Genomic DNA, 21,113 nt, shown 5'->3' on the forward strand with positions numbered 1-21,113 from the left:
AGAAGAGGGAGAGAATTGTTGTGGGGAATGGAAAGGCAACGGCAAAGAGTAAGATGAAGGTGAAGAAGGAGGTTGGGAAGGAAAAAGAGGAGGTGGGGAAGGTGGTGGTGGCGGTGGAGGAGGAGCAGAGGGATGTGGCGGCGGCGGCGGCGGAGATGTTGATGGATTGGGATGAGTGGCGGCCGGGGTTGTGGAGTAGTGTGGTGGTGGATGAGCAAATGTCATGGGGATCACTTTGGTGCCCATTTTGGGGAATTGATTTTAAGGATGAAACTTACATTGATAAAATGTATGATGATGTTTGGGATGGTGGTGATATTTGGAACTTGAAAGGCATCAAGGAAGTCCCTAATCCATGAGAAAGAGAGAGTGAGTTTTGCACTTGATATTTTCATGTTTTGTAAATGTAAGTTATGTTCTGTCTTGGGACAGAGTTTAATGTTAAAGCTTATATGATACATAGTATGGTGATGTTTTTTGGGATGATCTTATTTTACAATTTACAAATGAACGTTTAAGTATAAATTTATGCTATACCTTCGAAACAATTAATTCTTCTATTAACTAACACTTGGACATGGTTCCAATTTTGACAAATAGGTCTCAGTAGTCGGTCTGTATATTATGTCTCATTTGAATATATGATTTGGCGGGAGACTCATGCACTGCAGAAGGTAAGGCTGCATAAGTGTGACAACACTGTACTAACCTTGTTTTAACATGAATATATATGATTATACTAAGCTGATGCTGCTTTTCATGTTCATCACCAGCAAAACATCAATCTTTATTTCATTCAGTTCACATTTTGCTCCATTGGACATTTAATAAAAAAAACAAACATGTAGCAAATTGATGCCCAAAAACCTACAAAATATTGAGGGACAAAAGATAAATCAACCTAATGAAAGTTGAAATGATGACCAACATATATGATCTATGGTTTAGTGATCAAATTTAGAAGCCAGGAGGCTTGTAGGCAATGAAACTGATTCACTGCACCTGGCGCTTGTTGTCGAATCCGATAATCCGAACGAATGCATTTGGGTACTCCTTCTTGGCCTCCTCCAGCTCCTTCAATACCTGCAGTGAATCGGTGCACCCGAACATGGGTAGCTTCCACATGGTCCAGTACCGGCCGTCATAGTAATCAGGGGATCTGTGGTTCACACGGTACACAAATGGATGCTACACACACCCAAAAAACCTATAATTAATTGTCAGCTTATATGTGTAGACTGTGTGTGTATTATATTACAATGTATAGATGGATTGGCAGGGTTTCACTCTTCATCTGAGCAGAGTATTATTTCTGTACTAAAAGTTTTGTATGATCATTTGTACCACTTAGCTCAGTTTCTAAGCCATTCTTAGTTTTAGTTCATCTTATATCAGCTTCTAGTTTTTGAACAAGTAATTTAAGCTCTATTGATCAGAACTATATATTAGGACACAGATAATGAATGTTGTAAATGTGTATACACAAAGCTTTTATGTAATCCCGAGGGGTTGGCCTAATGAAAAAGGTTTGGGGCTTAGAGCTCATTAAGCTTCAGATATCAGGTTCGATTCCCCTTAGGTGCGAGCAATTCCTTGGGGCCATGACTACGGATATAATTCGAGTTTAACTCGGTCTGTGTGGGAGGGTCGCCTTACACGGGTCCTCGGGGATTAGTCGGGGCGAAGCCTCAGATACTTCGGTTTTTCGAAAAAAAAAAAAAACTTTTATGTGCATTAGTAGAATTTATGGAAAAGATATATTTGTCGTTCGGTTTTTGTTATCAACTGACGGGAACACTTTAGAAGGAGAGAGACTATTGTTATCTAATACTGACAAGAGTTCGTTGTTGGACATACTATTTAAGTACTAATTAGAGTCGACACAAAATATGATTGTTGTTTGTAGTATTAAAGTTAATAAACATATAGGCCATAATTAGATAGATTTAGGATTTAACCTCCAATTCAAATTCCAAGCAAGGAATCAACCCCAAGCGAAGAAGATAGTCAACTTCCTTAGCCAATGATTCAGGGGAGAGAGGTGAAAGGTAAGAGAGAGTCTCGAACTTCTTCTTTCCCACCGGTGGCCACACCTGCACTTAGCCATAGACATTACTAACTTAATTTGTGTTTTTATCATATGATACAAAAATGGTCCTCATTTTCAAGGTTATGTTGATACTGAACTCTACCACCATTGTTGGCTACAGACGTAATGTCAATGTCAAGCTTACGCGTTAATTGGAATGTAGAGATCGACTTGAGGCCGGTGAACGGTGCAACCATGGTGGCCTGAGCCAGGATGGCATTGTTAACAGATGTAACTGCAGCAGATGAGATCATGGAAGAAGCCATGTCTCTTCTTTTTTTTGTTACACCACAGGAGTTTTGTGTGTTCAAGTGACCTGGCTCTGTTGCTTCATTCAAATATATAGTAACAAATTTCTGATCGATTTTTAACACTTTTTTGACGTATACTTCAATCCATTGGTCCAAATTCATCTAGGAATTTTGAATTCGCTTTGGCCACAGGATCGTAGGGAGGGTGGCATTGCAATTCTGTGTCCACAGAGTGATGTAATTTGGATTAGCAGCCTTATCATTAATCAACCCAGTGGGGCTGACACGTGGCAACAACCCATTATCTTATCACATCTGAGGAATGAGGACTTGAATATGTGAGGGTTTATGGCTTATTCCTTGTCAAATCTTTTCATGTTATCCCTCTCCATTGCAAAGGCTAGTGCTCGAGATTTCTCTTATTACACAAATCATTCCCATATTACACAAATCATTCCCATTACAAAGGCTAGTGCTTGAGATTTCTATTATTACACAAATCTTCTCATGTTATTCATTTCCATTACAATGGCTAGTCAAGTGCTCGAGATTTCTGTTATTAAAGAGTTTGAAAACGGTCAAGTATACAATCTTATCTTTCTATGAATAAACTATTTTTGATTTTGAACCCATGCTTAAGCATAATCAGTGCTGTAAATTTGTTTGCAGGTAGGTCAATTGTGTAGAAATTGGGGTCAAATATATGTATATCAATGATACACTGGTCTGCTGTGTATAGGCATTAAAAAAAAAAAAAAAAAAAATTTACCTAGTGTGATCTTTGTTAACACAGAGCTTTGATGTTAACAAGTTGATTATAAACCTAATTTTTGACATTATTTGCGCAAAATGGAGGCAATGATAGACTCAAGATAACAGGGATTGAAATCTAAAAATTCCTGGAGGTGGATCAGGTTTGGCTTACATTGTAATTTGAAGGTTCATCCATAGACAATTAGCAAGGTTTGAGTCTTGTAAATGTAATGTGTTTCAAGACATTATTTCGTGCCTTAAAAATTTATTAAAGTCTAAGCTAAATATGTTGAAACATGATTTAAGCGCGTTGAAAATCTCTAAAACACGCTGCAGCTACCGCACTCGTATCAATCAAGCTCTTGATTTTTGCCAAATTCCATGGGATTGGTTGGTCGAATTTGATAGAGTTTTGAAATAAAAAAAAGTAGGAAGTCTTTTTCTCCCAAAATCAATGTCAGTATCTTTCAACCAACAAATCAAGCAGGCAGTCCTCGGTACTCTGTACTATGCATTTGGGTAAAGTCTATATATGTATGGTAGTACTACTTTACTTTTGTAGATTAGGCTTTGAATTGGGCTGTACCAGACCAGTGAGGCCTCAACTAAACAAAGTCCTATAACCCCACCCTAAGATGGGTTGACCAACCCTATATGCCTAAGTAGTCAGCCCAAGCTTGTCCTATGGCTAAAGAGAAAGACACAGAGTGTGTGTGTGTGTGAAATAAGGCCAAGTAGAAAAGGGCAAACAGTGAAGTAAAGGACACAAGAGGGGTTTAATGTGGGTGGTAGAAAAGGGCAAAATAGAATAGTAGAGACACCGAGAGGAAAACAAATTCAAGGTAGAATCATAAAGTGTTTTCAACTTTATTGTATCCAGAAGATCAGATATGATAAGGCTTTTCGAGACTGTGTTTTGGTCACTTTTCTTTTTCAGGGACACACACCCAAACAAAACCAACCTTTCTTTTCACCCCTTCTTCACACAAATACGACTATAAAAAAAAAAAAACTGTTTGAAGTTTGGGCAGTAACAACTAATAATATATATATATATATATATATATATATATAAAACTCTATTGTAAGCTCAAATTTTAAAAAGGGTGTGTGCTCGTATACATTGTCACGTGAGGTCCACGCGTTTCTAGTTTTAAATTTGAACAAAATGACTTTGCTTGATACTTTTCCATAATATTACGGTATTACCCTCAGACTTGGTGAGAATTACCAAATCAACAGTGGTTTAACGGGTATGTGGTTTTTTTTTGGTTAATCCACATGGTCGTACTGATCCCCTCAACATTGGTCGTACCCACTTGTGAAGAAATTGGGCAAGCCCCATTAATTCCAATAAATATATATGTCTATATATATACAGAGAGAGACACACAGTGTCACACACACACACACTAAAGATAGGAGTTCTTTATTTGTTCATTATTGAACTAAGCCAATTTACTTCATTGTTTTAAGACTTGGTGGTCCTTTTTTCTGCTGACTTATGTAAAGTTCACACAGGGTAAATCAGACAGAGATCCAAAAGTAGGTAAAATAATTAGTCCTTGTATTTTATTTGAGGAGATTAAAAAAAATTGATAATTGATTAGGTCATTGGGATGGTGCAAAATGGAGATATGAGGTGAAATTTAAGATATTTTTAAACCAAAAAATATTATAAACTATGCCTAATTTTAAAGGTATTATAGACCAAGACGTCCTTTTCATTTTTTGACCGTGCAACTTCATAAAGAAAAGAAAGAAAAAAAGAAAAAATTACATTCGAAAATGGAATTTAGTAGGGCATTTTATATTTGATGAAAGTCGTAAAAAAGAAAAAGAAAAAAGATGTCATTGTCGAGAGAGGAAAGGTTGTATCCACTGAGCATTCAGCATTCAGTGATAAGTGATGTTTTCATTAAAATTATTTACATTCGAACATAAGATCTGATATTTCATGAGACACCAGAACTCAAAAATTCATCCGCTAAGCCAATTCCGTGGAACTAAACGTGCCTAATTAAATAAACGCTAAATCCATGCAGCATTAAGCACAACACTAAATTAAATAATCAAACACTACAATAATACAAAATAACCGATCTATCCAAACTTAATTATCCTAAAATCAAACAAGATATTCTCACTTGCTCACATCATCAAATCATTCAAGAATTAAACCCTACCCTCTCTCTCCAAACATCTCTAAAAAGGCAAGCATATACCTAGTCTTCCATCTAATAAAGAATATAAAAAAAAGCCAAATGTAGAATATTGGGTGACTAGTGATTGCAAATAAATTGAATACTACAAATTTTCCAAATCAGACCAATAAAGTTTTGACTAAGGCCAATTCAGGCAATCTCTACTCATTCCATTACCATTCATTGGTTATTAAAATGGTCCAAGATCAATAGTTTATGTTATGGTGTAATAACTAAAAGGGAATGCTTGTAAAAGGCTATTGAGCTCCACACACACATATATATTATATATATGTATATATTTATATACAACATGTGTTAATTTCTTGGTATTTCTTATATTTTCTAAAGGAAAATGAATCAACCTAAAAGGGAAGTCAATTTCTCAAAGGCCATCATTGTTGAGAACTAGGCTTTCTGTTTCTGTTGATTCTCTCTGTCTCCAGTACCTATTTATTTATCTCTTCACACTTCTTAATACATTATTATGGCCCACCCTAAGAGAATAAAATATATATAACTGATTTTTTAAAAATTATTCTTGAATTATATATACTTTTCCAAGTTGATATATATATATATATACACTTGAGACCAACCGAACAAAATTTTTGTAATTACACATTAGAGATGAAATTTTTTGTAATTACACATTAGAGATGAATGAAATTATCTCTTGTATAGGAAATATATATATATATATATATATATAGTTCAAAATAACAAGCAAGTCAACATCCAGCTATCATTTAACATAGAGCTTCACGCACTGGAAACTAGAAAATTACAACGTGGAGAGACCATTGGCATTTCAAAGAGGTTCACAAGATTGGCATCAAAAGGGGATCGTACGGACACGGTTTGATCAAATTTCTCTGTTACATACATAATAGATAATACATTACAATTTAAATGGTGTCTATACATAATTATATATATATATATATTTACACACACACTACGTACTATATAGAGTATTATACAAAATTCCTCAACACCGTAGCGAGATTCCCGGCCACCTATTCCTCGACCATCTCATGTTTTTATCAACGTATTACCCAATTTTAATATAATGTTTTCGTATCACAATCCCACGCAAACCATCTCATGTTTTTATCAACGTATGACTCGATTTTAATATAATGTTTTCGTATCACAATCCCACGCAAATCATCAACGCTTGATCTACACAGCACAATACGAGTCAAAGTAATCTTATATGTGACCTATTATTGGACTGTGAAGCTCACAAGCCCTAAAGGCGCGTTGTTGACTTGGCCAGAATTATTACACCGACATTCAGCAAAATTCAAGTTTCAACACAGAAACGCCATGCTCCGCAGGTAATGGCACTACAGTAATTTAATTTTAAATGGAGCCCCATATATTATTAAATCCTCATATACCCCCAAAAAAACAAAAAATCAAATAGTAATACTATTACTACCAACACTGCTACGTTCTCATCACCTGGACCCATCCTTGCATGAGACTTTCTCTCTCTACACTCTCTCTCTACATATACATACATACCTGTAGACACTCAAATTAAACAGCCGTCAATTATTAGAACCTGAGCCTCTAGAGAGAGATATATATATAGTGTGCTCGAAAGCTCAAAACTTGTTAGAAATCTCGCCGGAAGGAGTCTGATTTGGTAAACTTTATGTGGGTTTTCCGGGGATGTCTTTTGCCGGCGGCAGGAGGAGAATCGTGTACTCTGCTCTGGTGGGACTGTTCATCATATGGTTGTTGAGTGATTGCAGCAGAGTAGGGGCAATACGGGAATATCCACCAAACAGAGGTGCAAATGAGAGAGAGACCAACAACAACAACAACAGCAAAAGTGAAGAGCTGTATGATAAGTATTTCAATGGAAGAGTCGTCTCTGATCTCAACAACAACAACAACAACAACAACAACACGAATCATGAAAATGGTGGTTTTGAAGAGACTAAACGAAGAGTGCCCAGTTGTCCAGATCCACTCCACAACAAGTAGATTCATTTTCATCTAAATCTCTCTATATTATTATTATTATTATTTTTTGTTTTTGGAAGTTTTTGTTGGAATTTTAATATCCCAAAATACCCATGTTTTTCTCATTATGCTTTTTGATGTTGTTTTTGATGGTTTATGTAATTTTGGTGGGTAAACCGTGGGTATTTTGGTAATTTAAACTGCTTTGTTTTGCATGGAAAGATCAAGAAATGGACGATCATGATCATGATGTGTACAGAAGGCTGAGCTTTTGGTTTTTTATAGGGATTACAATGAGACGTTTTTGTAGTTTTGCTTGAATCTCACTCTGTACCTATTATTCTCTTTTTTAAATCCTTTGAAAATTCAACAATATATTTTGTTGATGAAGAAGAAGAAGAATAGTTAGATTCATGTCTTTTAACTGCAGAAAGCAAAAACCCTTTTATCTTTTCTATATCACAGATCAGCATTTACCTGATTCTCTCTGTGTCTTAGAAGATCAAAAGCTTGTTCACTTTGAGTAACTGTTGTTTTCTACTTTATGTAGTGTCAAATCAACCATTTTTCATTTCTGCTACGTCCTCCTTTGTATTTTGTCACCTAGTTTAAATTTCCAATTATAAGCACATTAATTAAAATTTTATTTTATTTCATTTTAGTTATTATTATTATTTCGTTTTTAATTTTATCAGAAAATTCTAGAATACCATACACTTCCCTTCGAATCTCTCCGTTGGATGTGATGGTAGGACTTACCTCATAAATAATCCAACAGCTGAAAGACCGTAATCCCATAATATTATAAACTTTCTTGTGTATAATGTCTAACCCCTTGGAGGAGAAGTTATTGGGTATTCAGGGATATCGGTTATTACAATCACAACACCCCCATTTTCTATTATCAAAGTAAATAAGGGGATAGTAATAGGTACATGTAGCTGTTTATTATCACGTGTGTAATATATGCGAGGGTGTGTTTATTATAGGTTCGAATGCGTCCGTTGTACAATAGGAGTTATTCTCATGAAAACATGCAATTTATCATTGTACTGGCCAATTATTGAAATTTTTTTTTGGAGTAATTCCTAGGACCGGAATTTGAATTCCCAACCTCCGAAACGGATTAAATTTTCAAATTTTAGGCTGTTTTATAATTTCACTCAATTTCAAAAAGAGAAAAGAAGAAGTTACATATATACATTGAAAATATCAGATGATTTCAGTACTTGATTATTTGGTAGTTAACCAACAAATTTAATTGCTAAAATTTAGTCAACTCTAATGTAGAAGGTTAAATTATGATTGCTGATGATGACCATGACCTGTCATTTCTTCTTCGAAACTTTGTATGCTTTTTAGTACTTTGATTTTTTCTCTGTAAATATATTGTTTCTTGCTGCAGTAGATGAGGTTCGTCAGATGATCTAAGCCGTTTGATTGTGTTGATGGACTGATCATACCTTTCATTAATTGGCCTACAAAATAATGCAAGCCCTTGTGACCCTGGTGTGACAGTCATGTGATTTTTCATTATATATAGTAGTATCTGTGACGTTGCATATTGTACCCAAATGAATGCCAAAGCCGTAGGGACTTGAAATTATCTAAAAGTCACACCAAACCTCTTTCTTTGAGTCTACGACAAATATATATCTATATGCCATATCAGTGATATATATCAGTACAAAAAAGAGTGTAGTGATCCAATTTTTGAAAGATAGATTGTGTAACATGCACGAGAGGCTTGTCTTGTATTTTCTCGGTGCATGGAACTCTAAATCAAAAAATATATATACATATATATATCAAATTTCAAGCAAATGCTCACACGCTTGGAGTGAACATTCAAATTTTTATTTAAAAAGGAGTTATCATGCAATCTAAATTAATGTCTACGATTGACTATGTTTGCGAAGTTCAAAGTCGGTAAGATCAAATTATGGAATTCTTATATTTTAATGGGCTAAAATCACAAAACACCCCTATTATCTTTAAATTCGTCATATAATTTCCTCAACTAAGAAAATTTGTATATATCTGCCTGTAATATTACCATTTGATGTTTTAAAAATTCTATTATATTACTTAATTTCTTCTCGTTAGTTTCCCTTCTAAAAATAATGAGATCGTATCATATGACAATTACGGGCAACAATTGCGTCATTTTGCTAATCAAAATAACCTTATAATTCGTAATGACAAACTTACCCTTTTCACACTTTAAAATTAACAATTTTAGTTTAATAAAATATTAATATACTATTAAGGATATTATTACCATTTTATAATAACTTAATAATTTGGTCACAAAAAAGGAGCAAGTAATAATTTTTATTAGTTTTAAAAAATATTTTAATAACTGAGAAGATTATATAACGAATTTGAAACAATAAGGTGTTATTATGATTTTAGCCCTATAATAATTTTGTTAGGGGGTGCCTCCATTATTAAAGCTGTATAATAATGTAGAGTTGTACGACTGGACTGATGAGATGAGTCTTTGCACAAAAAAATTTGCATTGATAATGACTTACTGGCCTTTCAGAAAAGGACAACTATTAGGGGTGTCTTTATTATTCCAAATAATTTTTCTTCCTTTTAATGTACTCTTACAAAATGTCTATGTTGTTGTCTGCGTCATGTTCAAATCATTTTTTTTTTTTTTTTAAACTTCGACATGAATGTTTAATGTGCCAACCGTAATGTTTTTAAAGTCTCTTGCTAGTAATATTAGACAAGTAGGAAAATTTCCCTCTTTTTATTAGTGTAAAAGATTTTTACAAGATGATATATATAAATAGAATAATTTTGATACTTTCATAAAGACAAGTGAAAAATATTTATAGTTATCTAGAGTTGCAAAAAGAATTTGGGATTAGTATACTCAAGATCATTTCTAGCTACAATTTAAATTGTTTGGTAATCAGATTCATTGAATTGAATTTGATTGAGGAGATTCTTAAAGTTTTGTGCATCAAAATAATACCATTTGAGCGGAGACACGGAGCCTTGTGCTGGGATTCTACATAGTTTGATATGTTTCGTGCATGTATACTAAAACGACATTGGTGCCATTTGGATACATGCACAAGCCTACTACAAGATGCTTTCCTCTTCGGACCGAATCGGATTTCAACTTAGAAGAGTTCTATTTCTTTTCAAACTAAAGGGTGTAAGAGAAGTTATACAAAATAGAAGCCCCTGTATTATTGGTAAAACAAACTTTATGTGACAAGTCCCTAACTTGTTTTAAAAAACACAACATAAATGTGCGTGCGTGCGTGCGTGTATATGATGTTCAATAAGTTTGAAAACACCTCTCTCTCTCTCTCTCTCTCTCTCTCTCTCTCTCTCTCTAATAATCAAATAACCTAAAGAGGTTAGGAAATATACTTCTTACTTTCCAAGAGGTTATATTCTTTGTAAGGTAGAATTACCTAACTAAATTGTCCTAGTGTTGTCATCATCAATTTATTCTTTATTTATTTATTTTTTTAATTTTTTACAATTTAATTTACCCACTTTTCTTGTTGTATGTGGGTAAAGACGGTTGTTATTATTAGTAACGCCCTAGCTATAGTTAACGCAAGTAATGTTTTACATATATAGTTATATATATAGCTATATATAGTCATGTCGATTGCCTTGTCAGTTACCATATGTATATTAAGTAATAATATTTAATGATAAACTAGAGATATCTATAGAAAGAGAGGATCTGCATAAAGATTCATTCACAGTTAAACAACGACAGTGATTCCATAAACAGTAAAAAAAAAAGTCTAATTAAACGAGAACGTCAGTGTAATTTGGATTGTTTTTCCTATTTTATTACCATTTCCAGTGAATACTTTGTCTTATAGCATTTTCGGGAAAAGTGCATGGAGACGGAGATTTACAAATTTCCACCGAGTGAAAACGGAAAGGATTTTGTCAGGGGTATTCTAGGCATTTCGTCATTTTTATATTTATTCATTATCATTTGGAGTTCGTTAGCTTAGTTGGTTCTCGTTTGTGCACGCTCACCTCTTTCATTTTTTGATGACCTTTATTTGTTCGGTAATATAAAATAAATAAATAAATAAATAAATGTTATAAATAATAATTTTATTAAATAATAAAAAAATAGAGTATAATTTTCTGTATTCGATTTTATTATAATTAGAATCTTTCTTAAATTTCTTTAAAAAATCGGTACAAGAGTATCATAAACCTGATCTTGAACTGGTGGTTGAACTTTATTTGAACAACGGTTGGCGGGGCTTGATCTCGAACGACGAATGAAAGCCTTTGATTAAGAAAATGGCGTAAGTGTGGCACGCTTATTTTTTTTCGTCTTCAGAAATCTTCAGAATTTTTATTGAGACAGAGGAAGGATGACTTCCCTTTACAAATATGTCTGTCCAAAAATAAACGAAAGAAAAGAGGCAAGACAAGTGAACTATTATAGGAGTTTTAAATTAAATAATATTATAAAATATACAAGTTTTAAACGTATTATATCTATAAATTTCAATATTATTAATATTATTGGATATAATGATAAAAATAATTAAAACTTTATTTTTCATTCTCTTTTAACGAATATAATAAATTATGAGTTTATTCCTTTCTTTTCTATCAAACGGAACAAAAAGAAGGAAATACACAATCCCTTTCTTAGGGATGTCTGATCCATCCATTCTTCTCTCCATTCAAATTTTTTTTTTTTTTCAACTGAATAGAGTTAGTGAGTTGTTTTAATATTATGTATGATGATTCTTAGATTGATTTCTCAAACTTATTTGTCAAATTAAGCTTGGAAGAATTCGCCTTCCTATTTATAGTTTACAATTACATTTACATGTATAAACAGAATGGAATTTTCAGGGGTATTTTGGACATTTCATCAATTAAGCATTTGTTAATGGTGGATTTGGAGTGTGTTAGCTTCTCGTTTTCCGGTGTTTGGACACTCAAATTTGTTAGAGAGAGAAAGGGCTAGAGAGAGAGAGGATAAAAAAAAGAGGAGGGAAATCGATGTGGGAAAGGGCCACGTATTATGCGGCGGAAGAGGTTGAAAAGCTGCGAACGTGGGAGTGATTTCTTTAAGCCGTTTGTTTCGTCGGCTAGCCGTTTGGATGCGGAATCCAATTGACTCCCTAACCTGTCCTCATCTTCCCCACTGTTTGGCTCATCAATGTACATGTTTTCCGAATTATTATATTCCACAAATCACATCTATGATTATGGATATTTTATCCTTTGTGTGGTTAATGTTTTGTCCATGGATTGAGTTTTAGATTTTTTTCATTTTTTTTTTTTAAGAGTTAATTTTGATATTTTTTTATATTAATTACATATTTAGAAGTCAAAGTTAAAGATCTTTGACAATAATCACAAATACAGATTAATGTCAAAATTTTTAGAAATAATAAACTTTTTTTTTTTTAGTGCGTGTATGTACACATGAATGGGAAAAACCATCCTCATCAATAAATATTCTCCACGTGTTACTAAAAGAAATAAATAAAACAGTGATAACCAACTAGCCAACTAGCTTTTGGATTTATCGAATTAAAAAAAAATAATTTAATAAGTTTGTCCTCTTGGTGGGCAAGGGGATGGGTTGTAATTAAGGATTTCAAGGAGGTAATGCTTGTTTTGCTATACGACATAAAAGTGTTGAATAGAATTATTCGTGTAACTATTTATTTATGTATTATGAATATGTAAAAACGCAAACGTTTTTACTTATTCATGATAATAAACTTCGTAAAGATTGAGACAAGCTTTTCAAGATACTCTGAGCATGACAATTGAATTCTCTATGTAAGACACACATAAACAGGGGCAGAGGAGTCAGGATTTTAGTTCAGAGGGGGCACAATGCACTTGTTAAATTTTTTTTTTTTAATAAATATGACAATATAATTTTTTTTTAAATCAAAAAGACAAATAAGAAAAAAAATAGTTGTAAATTAATATGCTAAATAAATACCGTAAAAAAAATATAGTTACAAATATAAGAATAAAAAAATTAATTAATAATATTTTAAATAAATACAATCACAAATGTCATCGATAAAAAGAAATAAGTTTAAAAAAATAGAAAAATACATAATTATACATAAGCGAAAAAAGAATTTTTTTGAAAAAGGAAACAAAAATTAGAAAAGGAAAAATATATTGTATATTTGAAGAAGGAATATATGTAATTTTTTTTTCTTTCTAAAAGGAAATTAAAAAAATTTGAAAATTTGAGGGGAGGCACTATTTAAAATTACCATGTAAGTATATATATGTACCAAAAATATGTACCTATATATAGTAGGTTGGAGCAAAGTGAGGGAGGGCTCGTGCCCTCTCTAGGCCTTAATTGGCTCCGCCCCTGCACATAAACATTATACGTGATGTGGGCCACAATTAATAAATAATCTTTTACACTATGAACTTTTAGAATGCAAGTGTTTAATACAAATAAGAGATAATGGCTCTGTAACCATAAAAGGTGAAAAGATGATGATCAAACCGGCCCCCGTCATTTTTAGTTTCATTTAACATGTTGTGGTTGGCCCAATTGTGAGATTTAAGGTCAATGATACATTTATACTACAAAAGATGGGTTTTAGGCCCAAATTAATTCCCCATTAGAGTCCCATACAAACCAGACTAAGCCCAAAGGTTGGCACAACAGAAACAGCCCAACACTTGTTCGGCAAATACTATTATGCCCAGGCCCGCCCATCTAAAACTTTTGTTCACAGAGGAATTTCAGGCAAACAGCAAGGGCATTTTTGTCTTGATAAAGTGACTCAATTAAAATGAGCAAGTAAAAGTAGGGTTCGTCAGGTACTGATAGAAGAGGGAAGATCGAAGACTCTCTCCGGAATCGCTCCTCTCTATTTGGTACTTTCTTTATACACAATTTATATGTTTATATATGTATATATAAATATATCTATATATGTATGTTCACATATATGTGTATAGATTGCGTAGAAAAGCTCAATTTGTGTTTGCACCGATTAAGAATTTGTTGGATTCAGTTGTGATTGTTCATTGATCTTTCTTGGTATTTGTTTGACAAAATTGCTATTTGCATAACTGTAGCTTTGACAATTGTTATTATGGGTTGCGAAACTTAGCTGAACCTTCCTAAGATGAGTTTTGTTTAGTTATGAGTGGTTTGAACTTAGAATGGTTTGAACATCGAATATTGTTCTCATTTATTTGTTTGTTTATTTAATATAATTTAAGTTGTTCAGTTCATAATGGGGCATCTGGAAATTGGGTAGAAACCATCCTTTGTGTTTTGCCAGATAGTGTCATCGACCAGTAAAATGAACCTGATGGAGCTAGTTTTGCTATAAGTAGTGTATCAGTTTTTTAAGACTAATTGAAGTCAGTTAATTGGTGGCTAGGATGATCGGATTAAAAAAAAAAAAAATTTGTAAACGTGCAACAAGTAAAATGGGGTAATCAAATTTGGGGTTATTCTAAAATTGTGAAAAGTACAAATTAATAGCACTTGGTTACTAGTTGGGGTTAATCTCGGAGTGTTAAGAGTTTGGAGTGTGATTTCTTTTAAGGGTGGAAAGAGTTTAATTTATGGGATTTTGAAGCTTATTAGTTCAACATAAATTTTTTTTTTTTTTAAGAAAAGTTTAATAATACTAATAATAAAGAAGAGAGAAATAGGAGAATAAATTTGGAGTCACTCATGGCCTTCCTTGGGCACCAGAGCTAGGTTCGCATTGAATCACACTACACAGAGTAGAAATGCTGAAAAGTTCTCGAAAAACTATGCTCTATTGAATTAATAGCGTTATATCTTTATTCATAGATCTCAGAGTAATATCAACTCTGTTACAAGTTGAACTCCAAATTTGGAAACTACAAATGAAAATTATGAAACACAATATAAACCATTAAATTCACATGTTAGAACCCAGACCAGAAGTACAATTTGAATGAAAGGCGGTCCATGGGTCATGTTATCCATGTCTAACAATTCTATAATTTAAAAGTACAACCAACTTCAGAAACATAAGAAAACATATATAAAATTTTGATGGGCTGCGCGGTGGATGATGTGGCTGCTAATGAGGTTGAGGTTTTCTTTACACAGTAAGAAGCTGTGATGTGTCCCCACTACTGCAGAGATTGAGTTTAAAAAATGCAAGCATGCTTAAGATCAATTGGTGTCTCTGACATCCATTGGCCTGCAAAATTATGATTTTGACCGGTTCGAAATTGATTGCCCTTCCTACAGTTTTTCATGTAATTTCATTAGTGGTTGTAAGAAGCATGGAAATATGTAATGCAAGGAAGTCTCTCTGTTTAAATTTATCAATGTTGTTGAGCAATTTGTTACTTGGGTGAAGACCATAGTTTCTTTTTGTCATTAATGCCTGGCTAGGAAGCTAGGACCATATTCAACTTGCCTCTTTGCTTATAGGTGACTATCGATCATCTCTGTAGGATCTTGAGTATGGCAGGAAGAAACCGTATGCCTCGCCAGCCTGATGGTTTCCATGGTTTTCGTGATGGCCCTCGACCTGTTTTACACCGAGGACCTGGACCCCTCTCTGTTCACCCTGCAGCTCTGGAGGAGGAACTTGAGATCCAGTATAGAGATATGCAGAGATTTCATGCTGAAAATAGGCATGTGATTGATGAAAATGTGATTCTTGAAAGGGAGCTGGCTGCTGCAAAAGATGAGATTCGCAGATTAGGTCAGGTAATTCCTAAACTTCGTGCTGACAAAGAGGCACAAGCAAGGGAGTTGATTGAGAGAGGATTGAAGCTAGAAGCTGAGCTTCGTGCTGCTGAGCCTTTGAGGGCAGAGGTTATGCAGTTAAGAGCAGAAACTCAGAAATTGAATGCTTTACGGCAGGAGTTGTCTGCCCAAGTTCAAACTCTTACAAAGGACATCACTCAATTGCAATCTGAAAACAAGCAACTCAATGCTATGAGGACTGATATTGATGGAATGCACAAAGAGCTATTGGAAGCCAGGTTTGAAGCTCGTTATTGTTATCTACTGAATTTTCTGTAAACGAGTTATATCGGTTGTGTTATTCTGTTTTATTAGTCTTAATGTTTTGAGGAAGTGTGTTACACGCACTGGGACCAGTATTACACATTTCACCGTGCTTACTTTTTGTAGGAGAGCTTATGAATATGAGAAGAAAGCAAATGAGGAGCAAACGGAACAAAAGCAAGCAATGGAGAAAAACCTCATTTCCATGGCTCGTGAAATAGAAAAGCTAAGAGCAGAGCAAATGGGTGCAGAGAGGAGAGCACGTGGACTTGGTAAAATCTCTCTCTCTTACACACGCAATTTTGTATTATTCCTCGAAAGCCAGAACTATCCGTAGTCTGTAACTTCTGAACCTTTGGAAAATAAGTTTGGTCATTGAGGACTCACTGGTAATTTTTATAGGTCCTGGGGGTTATGGAATGTTGAATGGAAGCCCTGAAATGAGATATTCAGGTGGTGCATTTGGTGATATCTATGGTGGTGGAGCTTGGGGACCTTATGATAAGCGTGGCCCTCCCCGACGTTGATCCCTCGTGGAGATGCTGTGCAGTTGAGTTTGCATGTCTGGGTTTTTTTTCTTCTCGGTGTCAGTATCTAGATAGTTTCTCCTTGTCTTGTGGATAATTGGTAGAGTGCTGTCATTTTACTTTGCTTAATACATTTTCTTTTCGGCCTTCTGGCTTCAACCAACATTCAGCTTTTTTAGTTGGAAACGGAGATGCATTATAGTTCTCTATCATTTTTGTGGTTATTATACAACTCTGTGGCAGTGATGGCCTCAGGAAAGTGCACAGGTTCGCAAAGTGAAACTCAAGTATGATTGATTTATGGATATTTTTCATTTGTTCTCCTAAAAATGCAACATCAGACCTAGTAGTTTGTGTTTGCAACCCACCTCACCAAGGCGGCCATGGATCTTTTGTACATTCATTTGGTTTCAATCGTCTTTGCTCTACCTTGCACGCCGTTCCTTAGCCTACAGTTTAGCTGCATTACGGCTGCTTGCTTCATTTACATTCCACTTACCCTTCTGCAGTGCAAGAATGTACTTTTGTTGGTGTGGATTGCGTTCTATCAAGATTGAGACCATGTAACACAACCTTGACTGCTTAGAAATTATAGAAGCTTTTAAAGAGTGAAGTCTTGCAAGTTTTAATTTCATCATTCAGAAGGGAACTCACAATGTCCTCTTGGAAAACTCTTTTTCATTTGTGGAAGAATTTGCAAGCCTTTGAGAACTACCAAGATAACTGGCTTTTTTCCACACTGGCTGAAACTAGTATTGTTTTGCTTTTGGCCTTTGGAACCTTCATTCACATTCACATTCGCATTCACATTCACATTCAAGTATGGTACAATTCAACATCACTAAATTCTTTTCTTGCTCGGTGTGGACATTGTATTTTTTCCGTCAATGGTAACGAGTAGAAGAAGGGTGTCGCTTGGAAGTGGTTCTGGAGGTAATGTGTAAACAGTGTAATCATCTATTAATTGCGACCAAAAATAATTTAATTGGTCAGCTAACAAAATTTTGTTGCCCTGCCTCAACTGTTCACTAAATTTCTGGAATGAAAAAATGTGGCCAAAAAAAAAAAGGTGGACTAAGTTAGTAACACACTTCTAGTTTTCAATGAATTTCATTTGAATAAAAACAACAATAAATTATGATTGGGAATGTAAGGCATGCATAGTTGTTGTGAAACTATGAATCAGGATGACTTCTCTTTTAAAGCCTTTGAAATGGCTCGGATGGTGGAAGGCGTGGTTCGACAACAGCCACCAATGAGCTTAGCACCTGCATCGCGCCATCTTGTAGCAAGCAACGCAAACTTGTCATCTCCAAAACACTTCAATGGCTGCCATTTCAAAGGAGGAGTTTGTTAACTCACAAAATTTTGTGCCCACGCAACACAAACACACACACACACACAGGGCTTTCCTAAAAGTTCCTTCACAAAGCGTTCGTGAATTTTATTGATAAAACTGCAAATATAGATGCACTTACCAGCCATCTTTTAGCTATGCCATCCCATACCTCGCCGCTGTTGGGATAGACAATTACTGCCTTCTCAGTTAACTGGAAGCAGAAAATATTTTGCAGTTCAGATCACTAAAATGGCATGCCATTCATTATTATGAAAACGAAGAAGAAACCTAAAAGAACATGTAAAATAAAAGAACGAAAAGTTATTACCTCCCCAAATTTCTGGATGAGACCCTGAACAAAATGGGGTGGTGCACAATTGATTCCGACTGCAGCAACTTTGCTACTCTTATTAATTACACCGAGACACTCCTTGAAGCTCTCTCCGGATGGTGCATTCTCGCCATCTACGGAGCTGAAACAGATCCAAGACGGAATTTGAATATTTTCTTCTTCAAGCAACTCAACACAGGCCTGCAAATTGATATCAACACAAGCATAAAAGAAATCGTATCAAAGATTGTCTCGTATTTTTCAAACAAGCTTTGGTTCAGTTCATATCGATTTACAATTCCATGAATAGAGTCCCTTTTTCTTTTTAAGGTACTTAATGGAGTCTGCTCGGTCATATGAATCCTGCTCGACTATTTAGCCTAATTATTCATAATGTGGAAAAGGCTACAAAGCAAAGTTAATGGAAGAACATACCAGAGTTTCTAGTTTATTCGGAATAGTCTCAAAAGCCAGCATGTCTGGACCAGCTTCCACAAGAACTTGCAATCTGCGACGATGAAAATCCTTCAGCTTATCCAAACTCACATCTGGACCATAGCAACCACTGGACACAAAAAACATATAGGCATTTGTTATACTAAGATGTTTCAAGTATGCGAAAGAGATTCATACGAGTAAGACACATTTATTCAAAGCATAATGATTTTGGACCATCGATTATGTTTGTGAACAAAAAATTTGTGAAGAAATAGGCAATTGTCAGGTGACCTGTATTCTGAACCATCAGCAAGATAAGCTCCATAGCTCCCAACGGAGGCTGCAACCAAAGCACGGTGATAGTTATGTTGGGGAATTCTTTTCATGATATCCCAGAACTTATCGCGGGCTTCCACAGCCAACATTACACTCTTTTTCAGTAACAACTCCCCATCCTCGATGGACAGTCCCTTGGACTGGAATCCCGGAAGAGTAGCCTTGAAACAAAAAACATAAAATTGTGAAAAAAAAGTAGCTTAGTTCAAAATCCAAATTGCACATATGATTTTTGGAATTAGCTTCAGCAAAATAAAATCCCGAATTTCAATATCCCTCCATCCTCATTCAATCATGTGTGTTTTTTTAATCATCCTAAGTACAATATAGGAATCAAGACCGATAAAAGATGCAAGAATCAAGATGAAATCTGAATCAGGGACTTCTTTGTGATGAATGCATTTCTTGTTTAACAAACTGATTAATGCAATAAAACACTTTTACAAATGATAAGTGAAGAAAATTTGTCAGTGCACACATGAATGTGTGACGTCCCGCATTGTTTGGGAGAAGGTTGTTGGCACTTATATGTGTGGATGTCTCTTAACTGTGTAGATGCATTTTGAAAATTGTGGACACGAACAATATCGAACAATATGCAAAATGGACAATATCTATACAGCAGGGCGGATCGTGACACGACGGTCTCCCTATTTGATACATGTCATGGTTGAATAACAGGTGACATTATTTTCTTCTAGTCAATATCTATACACCAGAGAAGTGGAAATGATCAACTGCAGTGTCCGATCATTTTCCCAAATCTGTAGAAAAGCTTGTTTTGTGCAATGAAAGAACAATTATATTGGAAAAAATGTACCTATAAAGAAGCATAACTAGATTTTAACAATCAAATAAAAACAATTCTAATCTTATTAACACAAATTAAACAGAGAAAACCTAATAACATTGAAGGCTATAGAATACAGAGGTGCGTACCTGATAAGATGAAGTTACCAATATATGAGCACCAGCCTCCAAATATTCCAAGTGAACCTATATATATATACCAAAGTTTGAACACAATCATAAGCCTTGAAATTACAAATCATTGCATTATATGTCAAATTTATATTGCTATCCCAAAAATAATACATACATGCCCAAAAAATTGTACTCTTTAAAAGGGAGTTCAACATTAAATTTGAAAAAGACAGTTAAGTCCGATTGATTCTAGCATGTGTCATTTCATCCCGTGTCGGGTTCTGTGTCATTACAGTGCAACAATTTTACCTTCCTCATTAACAATTTTTTTTCTTCTTATGACGCCGATTGATTCTATCATGTGTCATTTCATCCCATGTCGGATTTTATCACCTATGCAACAATTCTACTTTCCTCATTAACAATTTTTTTTCTTTTCTTATGACACTAAGTTATAATGTGTTGCAATAACGATCTACACGGGCACAGGATCAAGTCATGGGATCCGGATTCTGATATAGAACATACATATATATATATATATATATATATATATATGTGGTGTATGGCATAGGAGAGAGAGAAAGAGATACCCGGTTGATGAGATGAGGGTCTTTGATCAAGCAAAGAGCGCTCCAAAGAGGGTCGTTAATGGCGGCACCGTGTCTCTCGAGTTGGGTGGCGAAACCCCCGTCCACGACGGCGCAGCCACCTGCCTTCTCTATCAGATCTTCCAACAATGCCGTCGCCTTTTCAATCCCCATATCTCTCTGTTTCTCTCTCTACACTCCGTCTCTCTCTGTATTCACAGTTCACACAGCATCTGGTAATATATATAGATATAAGAAACAGAGCATGTTTAGCTGTTTTAATGAGCTTTAAAGCGCCGGTGACCAAGGAAAGGACTTTTTTA

General features: G+C 34.7%; 2 protein-coding genes and 1 pseudogene across 3 annotated transcripts; 1 reads left to right on the forward strand and 2 right to left on the reverse strand.

Annotated features, from left to right (window-relative positions):
• Positions 1-957: 957 nt before the first annotated feature.
• LOC132302617 (ribulose bisphosphate carboxylase small subunit, chloroplastic-like) lies at positions 958-2,355 on the reverse strand (annotated as a pseudogene).
• Positions 2,356-14,090: 11,735 nt separating this feature from the next.
• On the forward strand, positions 14,091-17,044 carry LOC132302621 (protein FLX-like 3). Of its 2 annotated transcripts, none has more exons than XM_059799530.1 (4): positions 14,091-14,168; positions 15,744-16,280; positions 16,432-16,577; positions 16,708-17,044. In XM_059799530.1, the coding sequence occupies exons 2-4, from the start codon at positions 15,754-15,756 to the stop codon at positions 16,830-16,832; spliced, it is 798 nt and encodes a 265-aa protein (XP_059655513.1). In that variant the 5' UTR covers positions 14,091-14,168; positions 15,744-15,753; the 3' UTR covers positions 16,833-17,044. The 2 variants fall into 2 exon arrangements, with proteins under 2 accessions (XP_059655513.1, XP_059655514.1); XM_059799531.1 differs by having other exon boundaries at positions 14,126-14,168; positions 15,721-16,280.
• A 722-nt stretch (positions 17,045-17,766) lies between these two features.
• LOC132302620 (homocysteine S-methyltransferase 1) lies at positions 17,767-21,044 on the reverse strand. Its single transcript, XM_059799529.1, has 7 exons — positions 20,794-21,044; positions 20,216-20,272; positions 19,232-19,437; positions 18,938-19,067; positions 18,500-18,703; positions 18,311-18,382; positions 17,767-18,161 (listed from the first exon to the last, which is right to left on the reverse strand). Exons 1-7 carry the CDS (start codon positions 20,962-20,964, stop codon positions 18,015-18,017), a joined length of 987 nt encoding a protein of 328 aa, XP_059655512.1. The 5' UTR covers positions 20,965-21,044; the 3' UTR covers positions 17,767-18,014.
• Between the last annotated feature and the right edge of the window lie 69 nt (positions 21,045-21,113).

This window comes from Cornus florida, unplaced genomic scaffold (assembly GCF_030987335.1).
Source record: "Cornus florida cultivar Cherokee Brave unplaced genomic scaffold, ASM3098733v1 CherokeeBrave_3.0.0_Hap2_Chr04, whole genome shotgun sequence".
Lineage (NCBI taxonomy): Eukaryota > Viridiplantae > Streptophyta > Magnoliopsida > Cornales > Cornaceae > Cornus > Cornus florida.

What these genes read in the sequence shown, in the direction of transcription:
- LOC132302620 (XM_059799529.1), bottom strand. Translation starts at nt 20,964, where the DNA reads ATGGGGATTGAAAAGGCGACGGCATTGTTGGAAGATCTGATAGAGAAG. An exon ending in CGAATAAACTAGAAACTCTG is followed by an intron (nt 18,704 to 18,937) that starts GTATGTTCTTCC and finishes ATCAATTTGCAG; the next exon opens with GCCTGTGTTGAGTTGCTTGA. An exon ending in TCATCCAGAAATTTGGGGAG is followed by an intron (nt 18,383 to 18,499) that starts GTAATAACTTTT and finishes TTCTGCTTCCAG; the next exon opens with TTAACTGAGAAGGCAGTAAT.
- LOC132302621 (XM_059799530.1), top strand. Translation starts at nt 15,754, where the DNA reads ATGGCAGGAAGAAACCGTATGCCTCGCCAGCCTGATGGTTTCCATGGT. An exon ending in AAAGAGCTATTGGAAGCCAG is followed by an intron (nt 16,281 to 16,431) that starts GTTTGAAGCTCG and finishes TACTTTTTGTAG; the next exon opens with GAGAGCTTATGAATATGAGA. An exon ending in GAGGAGAGCACGTGGACTTG is followed by an intron (nt 16,578 to 16,707) that starts GTAAAATCTCTC and finishes TAATTTTTATAG; the next exon opens with GTCCTGGGGGTTATGGAATG.